Below are 8,903 nucleotides of genomic sequence, written 5' to 3'. Positions count from 1 at the left end.
GAACTAAATTGCAACAATCAATGATGTTGCTTGACTATGAATACTACATTCACTAGAGTAGGTGTCCTGAGTCTTATATGGTTGAGTGATATTTTTTTGACCCATCCCGATTCAGTTAAATTATTGAATGCATTTAACATTGTGTTATTGATGACTGACATTTACAAAACCAAAAAAAATATAGGTTGTTTTTGCTTGAGATTGTTGTGTGACATGCCAAACAAACAACTATAACATGAGTACAAGAAAAAAAGAGAATTTGAAACTCCTCACGATCACACTGAGAATCATCTAGTCTGATTGTGTATGACATGGATCAGTGTCGAATAAAATTTAAATGACTTTTGTCAATAATTTTTTAAAGATTTACAAATTCACGAATTCTTAAATTTATATACTTTTAACTTTTAAATTTTAGGATTAAAGATTTATCTTAGAGTTTGGTTTTTAAGGTGTACCATTTAGGATTCTAAAATCGTTTATAATTAAATTAATTTTACACTTTAAAGAATATATTACGAAGTAAACTTTAAGCCTAACTCAACCCCATAAAATCGACTCATGAGGTGAGGTTTGCACTCACTTATATACAATGAAATGTTCTAATCTCTAGTCGATGTGTGATCTCCAACACCCCCTCACGCCGAGAGTGACAACTCGTGCGTGAGATAACATATTATGGGTGGTCCGATAACGGGTGACCTGATAAGCCCAACAAATACTCGTTAAGATAGACTCGAAAATAGCTCTGATACCATATTAAGAAATGAACTTTAAGCCTAACTCAACTTCATAAAACCGACTCATGAGGTGAGATTTGCACCCACTTATATACAATGAAATGTCCTAGTCTCTAGTCGATGTAATCTTTAGTAGAATTACTCAAAATTTATTTAAATTATTTCAATATTATTATTGATTTTAACTATTTACTAATTATTTCATCATTCAAAAATAGTAAAAATAAAATAATTTTATCTATTAGAAAAATAAAAAAAAACTTCAAAAATTAAAGTTGTGGTTACCATACACTAAACACGATTATCAAGTACTCTGCTCATTAAGACTTCAAGTACTTTTGTTCATAAAAATCGTTTACATGTCTCACGACTTCACTATTACATGTACTCTACTCGTGCTCAACATTCACGATTTCTTTGCAAATTTATTTATATTGAAGTCGAGTAATTTCGCCTACACATTACACAATATGTTAAAAATATAAAAAAATATTGATTATAAGATTATATATTGATGTGGATATTAATTTATTTGAAGTTTATTTACGAGGAGAAGAAAAGAAAAAGGAAGGGGAGGAAGTTGTGCGTGACGTGGCTAATTTAAGAACAAGAAAAAAAAAAATGAGGTGAGGTAAGATGAGAAAGGAGAAGGGAGAAGTGAAAAATTGAAGTGAGGATGTCCATGATGATGGCTGCACCTAATCTGGTGAGATGTTACAGTTCATTCAGAAATGGTGTGAGGCGTGAGAGTCATAAGTCTAAGTGGAGGTGTAAGGCAGATGGTGAAGCTGATGTGATTGTCATTGGGAGTGGCATCGGTGGACTGTGTTGTGGAGCACTGTTGGCAAGGTACGAGGAAGATGTGTTGGTGGTAGAAAGCCATGACCAACCCGGTGGTGCTGCCCATTCTTTTGACGTCAAAGGTTTCAAATTTGATTCTGGGCCATCTTTGTTCTCCGGCTTGCAATCACGGGGTCCTCAGGCTAATCCTCTTGCTCAGGTTTTGGATGCCTTGGGCGAGACCCTTCCATGTGTCACTTATGATTCATGGATGGTTCACATACCTGAAGGTCAATTCTTGTCACGCATTGGCCCTACCGAATTTTTCAAGGTTTCTTCTGCTCTCCCATGCTCCACATGCATCCATTTTTTCTCTCTAAACACACCTTAGTATTGTATAAATTGTCTTCACTTCATGCAGGACCTTCAACAGTACGCAGGTCCAAATGCTGTTGATGAGTGGCGCAAACTTTTAGTGAGTTATCTTGTCTTTCTCCCATCCTAATATTGTTCAAACAGCCCCCAGTTATCGTAATTTTTTTGACATCACAGGATGCTGTGCTTCCATTATCTGCAGCTGCAATGGCTCTTCCCCCTCTATCTATTCGAGGAGACTGGGGTGTGGTTTCCACTGCTGCAGCTCGATATGCTCCTTCTCTCTTAAAATCCTTTATTCAGATGGGACCTCGGACTGCTCTTGGGGCCACAAAACTTCTCAGACCTTTCTCCGAAATACTTGATGATTTGCAGCTCAAAGACCCTTTCATACGGAATTGGATTGACCTCCTCGCATTCTTGCTTGCTGGGGTCAAAGCTAATGCTGTGCTTTCAGCAGAGATGGTTGGTAACTACTCTTCTTTTCATTTCTTAACATCTTCTTAAGCAATGGGATAGGAAGTTAGTGATTCACTGCTGGTTGAAGCCTTAGTGTACTAATTAGTGAAACCTTTGTAAATTGTTACTGAAGTTTCAGTTTATGAATGTCCAAACAAATTTTCAGGTTTACATGTTTGCAGAATGGTACAAACCAGGATGCTGTCTTGAGTACCCCCTTCATGGAAGTGCAGCTATTGTGGATGCTCTTGTGCGAGGACTAGAGAAATTTGGGGGAAGAATTTCCCTCCAAAGTCACGTGGAAAAAATTGTTGTTGAAAATGATAGAGCCATTGGAGTTAAGCTGAGGAGTGGTCAAGTGAGTATGTTTTTGATTGATAAAAGGCACAAAGATAAACTTTTATTGGTTAGCATCTGCGTTTTAGTTTTTAATTGAATATTTATGTATTCTGCAGTTCCTACGTGCTAAAAAGGCTGTTGTCAGCAATGCATCGATGTGGGACACCTTAAAATTGCTACCTAAAGAAGTTGTTGCAAAGTCTTTTTCAGATAGGATTAACACGACTCCTCAATGTGATTCATTCATGCATCTCCATTTAGGATTTGATGCTGAGGTTTGCCATTTTGGTGACTGGTTTATTTGTTTGTAATGTCTTTCTCTTGAAGCAATTGATAAATAAAAGGGGAAGGTCCATGTTACAGCCAAAGTTTTCATGTCTTTGGTCTCTTCCCTAACAGCATTCCAAGTAGTTGGTAGTTCACAAAACACTGTTTCATCTGTGATTTCTTCACTGAGAATTGGTATATTTCCTCAAAGTTGTAGCAGCACAACACAAGTAATGTCACTCATGCTGGTTGCATCTTCAAGTTTCAAGTAGCTGTCTGTCATCATCCGCCGTTTAAACTACTTAAACTGAAGTTGATAACATGTTCCAATATCTGATTGACCAGGATATACGCAGTGATCTGGGGATTCATCATATAGTTGTAAATGACTGGAAAAGAGGAGTTGATGCAGACCAGAATGTTGTGCTGATATCAATACCTAGTGCACTCAGTCCTCATCTGGCCCCACCTGGGAAACACGTGCTACATGCTTATATGCCAGGAACTGAGCCATTTGACTTGTGGGAAGGACTTGATCGTAGGAGTGCTGAATACAGAAATCTGAAAGCTGAAAGATCAGAGGTATGCATATGATATGTGGAGAATGATATCTATGTATGGTTAGCAGTAACATAGCATATATGTGTGTTTGTTGAGTTGAATCAGGTAATGTGGAAAGCTGTGGAGAGAGCAGTGGGGGAAGGTTTCAGCAGGGAGAAATGTGAAGTGAAGTTGGTTGGAAGTCCACTGACACATCAAAGGTTTCTTCGGAGGAACAGAGGAACATACGGGCCAGCTGTGCAAGCTGGCACAGATACCTTTCCTGGACATTCAACTCCCATCCCACAGCTTTATTGCTGTGGAGACTCCACCTTTCCTGGCATTGGAGTCCCAGCAGTTGCTGCCAGTGGTGCAATTGTAGCTAACTCATTAGTCTCAGTATCTCAACATTCCAACCTGCTTGATGCAATTGGCATATGAGACCAAGAAACAAACTTTTCTGTGGCTTTCGAAGTTCCAACCTACCTCTCTCTTCTCACTCTTCACTTGTAAGTTGTAATTGGAGTTCTTACTAGACTAAATCTCAATTTTTAAGGCTTCACAGAAATTTCATCTGTTGGAAAAAATATGCAATACAATTTTGAAAGAAAAATTAATGTGGAATTATAAGACAATTGATAATAGATTTGGCCACTTATGCTCACATATCAGGTCTGCTGTAGATCTTTTACTCAGGAAAAATATGTTGAAGTCAAGCCCATCATGAAATGAAATTTATAATGATAATAAATTATTAATAAGAGGATTCCATTTCTTTTGAACTTTGCTTTGAAAAGGTTATTAAAAGAACAAGACCTTATGATATACATTAGAACAAATGACAGGGAATATGGATGAAGTTTGAGAGGAATCCACCTTAAATATGTTTAGGAAGTCGGTTCTTACTTTTAGTTTCCTTTTGTTACAAAATGTGTATTAAGCAATATGCTCTTCTTCCTTTGTTAGTTTTTTTATTTTATTTCTAACACACTGGTATTTAGTGTTTTCTTAAGATAAACCCTTTACTACAATTCAACAAATAGATGGATCCTGAATCACCCTACACAGCCCTAGCAGCCTTGTGTTGATGGTAATAATGACCATATCTAGGTTGCAAGAATTGAGGCAAATGATGTTTGGGAGGCTGTTGAGGAGGAATAAGAAATTATTTTTTCGCCCATCCAACAATAGGCAGGTAAAAAATCAGAAGGAGATGAAAGCAAGAAAAGGAGAATGAAGGGCATCTCGTGTGCCAACTCCTCACAATACTAGAATTAAAATATTAGTGCTTTGAACTTAGGTCCTGCAGTTAATGTTCAATAAAATTTGTCCACCCAAGGTTCTAATGGACAACAACAATTGTTCCGTTGACTTCATCATTGTCACCTTTCGTCATTTGACTTCTATAGTTGCCAAACATTGTTTCTTACGGTTAGATAGTGTTTTTGTAACTGCACATAAATGTACGTAACTGCATGTGACTTTTTATTTGTCTTGTTTCAATTGTTTAATAAATATTTTTAAGTAACTGCTCGTATGCATTTAAGAGACAGTTGCTGTAAGTATTATAAATGTAATTGTTAGCAAAGATAATAAAATATCTTCGGTTTTATTTCTCAACGCCAACATTTGGTATCAGAGCTATCTTCTTGAGGGATCTGTGATGTTAGTAGAGTTCATCAATGCAAGGAGAGTCCAAATTTTCAGTAATGCACCAGCAGTCTTTAATGGAGATAATTATCAGATGTGGATCGTTCGTATGGAGACCTACCTAGAAGCATTGTATCTATGAGAAACTATAGAAGAGGACTATGAAATTCAGTCAATTCCAGAAAACCCTACTGTGGCAAAATAAAATCACAAAAGGAAAAGAAGATGAAGAGATCAAAGGCAAAAACATGCCTATTTGTAGCTGTATCTCCTATGGTATTCCCAAGGATAATGTTCTTGAGGTCAGCAAAAGAAATCTGGGATTACCTTAAGGTAGAATGTGCAGGTGATGAGAGGATTCGTGGAATGCAAGTGCTGAATCTAATCAGGGAGTTTGAACTGCAAATAATGAAGGAGTCAGAATCCGTAAAAGAGTACTCTGACATACTTCTAAGCATTGTCAACAAAGTGAGGTTGTTTGGATTTGTGTTAAATGATTCAAGAATTGTGGAAAAACCGTTTGTAACAGTTCGAAAGAGGTTTGAAGCCACCATAACAATCCTGGATAACACAAAGGACCTATCAAAGATTTCTCTTGCGGAGCTCTTAAATTCTCAACAACCAAGCATTACAGCAGGTATAAAAAGAAAACGTTTCACCTTGCCAACATGCCATCCACCATTCAAATGTTGGAGAATACCTGACGCCAAATGTTTCAAATGCAACCAACTTGGACATGAAGCAATGCTATGCAAAAACAAAAATCAAGTGGAAGAGGCAGATGATCAAGTTACTGATCAAGAAGAGGAAGATCAATTGTTCGTAGCCACTTGTTTCTCAAGCAGAGAATCAAGTGAGAGTTGGCTGGTTGACAGTGGCTGCACCAACCACATGACACATGACAAGGAACTCTTCAAAGAATTGAGAACCACTGAGATTAAATGGGTGAGGATTGGAAATGGTGAACACCTGACAGTAAAAGGAAAAGGCACAGTAGCTATCACAAACTATAAAGGTACAAAAATCATTACAAATGTTCTTTTTGTGCCAGAGATTGATCAAAATCTTTTGAGTGTTAGTCAATTATTGGAAAAAGGCTATAAAGTGATGTTTGAAAATAAACATTGCTTAATCAAAGATGTTGATGGCAGAGATTTGTTTAAAGTTGAAATGAAGGGAAAGAGTTTTGCTCTCAATCCAATGAGGAGGAGCACATGGCCTTTAAAGAAAGTGTCACTAAAATTTGGCACAAAAGACTAAGGCATTTATCCATTATCAACACTCTAGAAGAACATGTAGATGAAGAATGACAGAATGAACTAACAAATGATACACTGATTAGAGGAACAAGATCACTCTCTAATGTATATCAGAGATGCAATGTGGCTGTTTGTGAACCTGCCGGATACCATGATGCAAAAAATAATAAACATTGGATGGCTGCAATGAAGAAGGAGTTGTCAATGATTGAGAAAAACAGAACTTGGGAGTTGGTTGATAAACCACATGACGGGGAAATAATAGGAGTGAAGTGGGTATTTAAGACTAAGTTAAATCCTGATGACTCAGTCAACAAGCTCAAAGCAAGGCTAGTAGTAAAGGGATATGCTCAAGTGTTCGAAGTTGATTATTCAGACACATTTGCACCTGTTGCTAGGCTTGACACAATCCGATTGCTTCTCGCTCTCGCTACTTAAAATAATTGGAAAGTATTTCAGTTGGATGTCAAATGAGCTACTGTAAATCAAACTCTCTGGTTAAGGAAGATCCTGACTGATTTAAATATGGAGCAGAAGCATAGCACAAAGATTTTTGTTGATAACCAAGCTGCTATTGCAATCTCTAACAATCCAATTTTTCATGAAAAAACTAATCACTTTAATAACAAGTTATTTTTTGTAAAAGAAATGCAGAAGATTGGTGATGTGTCTCTTTGTTATTGTAAACCTGAAAATCAACTTGCAGATTTGTTTACCAAGCCACTTTCACCTAGCAAGTTTGAATTCTTAAGATAAAAGATTGAAGTTTGCAGTTCAAAAATCAAGGAGGAGTGTTAGATATTGTGTTTTTGTAACTGTATATAAATGCACGTAACTGCATGTGACTCTTTATTTTTCCTATTTCAATTAAATAAATATTTCTAAGTAACTACTCATAAGCATTTAGGAGACAATTACTGCAAGTATTATAAATGTAATTGTTAGCAAAGATAATACAATATCTTGCTATGTTTTATTCCTCAACGTCAACACTTACTACGCTCTCATGTTAACATTGTGACTATCTGCCACCATCACCACCACCGATTCTACTTCAAAATCCAAGTTGACCCATTTCTTGTTCTTAATTTTTATCCTTTAAACGATTATTGTGCATTGATTGATTGTATTTAATTGTATGTTTGATTTTGAATAATATATATATATATATATATATATATATTGTTTTTACTAGGGTCTAGAAACAAAACTCCTTTTTGTTGCAAATTTCTCGGTCTTCCTGATCCTCTCGGTCTCCTCTCTCGGGTTGGGCTTTCAGTCCACTCTTCCTTTGACTTGAGATTGAGCTTAAATGACTAGTAAACTTAATTAACTGGGTTGGATCAACTGGATCTCTCGGCTTTTCATCTCGGTCTCCTCTCATGGGTGAGTGTGCGTACCTGCAAGGCGCTCCGATGCCAAAGTTGGAATTAATTTTGTATAATTATAAGATAAATTCACTCTACTTATCTCTTGGGTTGAACATCTATTTATAAGGCTCTCTTATCAGGCTTAAAAGCTACTTGAGTTTTTTCTTTTTGCATTTAATATTCTTTAAACACACACCTGTATATTTGAGTCTGTTTTATGGGTTTTGTTACAGTAACTAATTTAATTTTACTTATTTATTTTTTGTATTTAACCTTTTGGTCTGGCCTTTCGATTGACCTTTCGGCACAACCTTTCGGTTGATATTTCGGCCTAGACAGTACTCTAGCCTCCCGGGCATGAGGATTTTGAAAAGACGTCATGCCTATTAAGAAGGAAAAAATTGCATTTAAAACATATCAGTAGAAATATATTTTGGAAATGATTTTGATTTTGTATTAAATGCATTTTCGTATCAAAAGATTGCCTCGTTTCGCGCCCTTTTCTTGAATTTGCCGGTTGACCTGACGGGTTATAAACACCTGATCGTTAGATGTAATACATTTCAACGGTTGTGATGTTGTAATGTTTCATATGGAAGAGTTTTACTATTGCTATAAATACTTAGTTTCATATGATCTACCTCATGCTTTTTTGTATTCTTGATTCCGAAAGATTTAGCCGAATACTCTCAGAAGGTACAATGTCTTCTTCAAGCTCTGTTTCCGTTTTTGATGAATTTATGAGGTTTTCGAGCGTGGGTAATGAGTCTACTGGGAGAGTGATGAAGACTAATACAAATATTGATTCAGTCTCTTCATCTGCTACACTTTGTTGTATGAAAGACTCGAATGATGCGTCTATGGATGTTGAAGTTGAAGAAAGAGCCGAGAGAGCAGAAGGGAGGATAAGTCTTCGTCTCGATTATGATTGGTTAATCCTAAAGTCTGAGAATATTTTTCTTGGTATTGTTCTTCTTCAACCCTTAGAAGTTTTCTTTCCAACATTTATATTTATTCTCCTAATGCAACTGAAGAGATCATTTCTTTTTTGGCGCGCCAGAGTCGTTGACAATGTTTGTCATGTCCATGAGGGTGACAATTGTGATTTTTTTTCTATTTTTATG

General features: G+C 36.5%; 2 protein-coding genes across 2 annotated transcripts; both read left to right on the top strand.

Annotated features, from left to right (window-relative positions):
• Window positions 1–1,266: 1,266 nt before the first annotated feature.
• Window positions 1,267–4,164, top strand: LOC137806663 (prolycopene isomerase, chloroplastic). Its single transcript, XM_068606888.1, has 7 exons — window positions 1,267–1,851; window positions 1,942–1,995; window positions 2,073–2,360; window positions 2,521–2,712; window positions 2,810–2,968; window positions 3,306–3,542; window positions 3,627–4,164. The coding sequence occupies exons 1-7, from the start codon at window positions 1,417–1,419 to the stop codon at window positions 3,939–3,941; spliced, it is 1,680 nt and encodes a 559-aa protein (XP_068462989.1). The 5' UTR covers window positions 1,267–1,416; the 3' UTR covers window positions 3,942–4,164.
• Window positions 4,165–5,375: 1,211 nt separating this feature from the next.
• LOC137839114 (uncharacterized) lies at window positions 5,376–6,410 on the top strand. The gene has a single exon (XM_068648243.1). The coding sequence runs from the start codon at window positions 5,376–5,378 to the stop codon at window positions 6,408–6,410; it is 1,035 nt and encodes a 344-aa protein (XP_068504344.1).
• Window positions 6,411–8,903: the final 2,493 nt, after the last annotated feature.

Source organism: Phaseolus vulgaris, chromosome 3, assembly GCF_000499845.2.
Source record: "Phaseolus vulgaris cultivar G19833 chromosome 3, P. vulgaris v2.0, whole genome shotgun sequence".
NCBI classification, from domain to species: domain Eukaryota; kingdom Viridiplantae; phylum Streptophyta; class Magnoliopsida; order Fabales; family Fabaceae; genus Phaseolus; species Phaseolus vulgaris.
The sequence above is the reverse complement of the archived record's forward strand: the minus strand, read 5'-3'. Positions and strand labels throughout refer to the sequence as shown.

Bases quoted from the DNA above. Each gene is read 5' to 3' on its own strand.
- LOC137839114 (XM_068648243.1), top strand. From the start codon at position 5,376: ATGAAGAGATCAAAGGCAAAAACATGCCTATTTGTAGCTGTATCTCCT.
- LOC137806663 (XM_068606888.1), top strand. From the start codon at position 1,417: ATGTCCATGATGATGGCTGCACCTAATCTGGTGAGATGTTACAGTTCA. The intron at 1,852-1,941 runs GTTTCTTCTGCT...CACTTCATGCAG, and splicing joins GCCCTACCGAATTTTTCAAG to GACCTTCAACAGTACGCAGG. The intron at 2,361-2,520 runs GTTGGTAACTAC...ACAAATTTTCAG, and splicing joins CTGTGCTTTCAGCAGAGATG to GTTTACATGTTTGCAGAATG.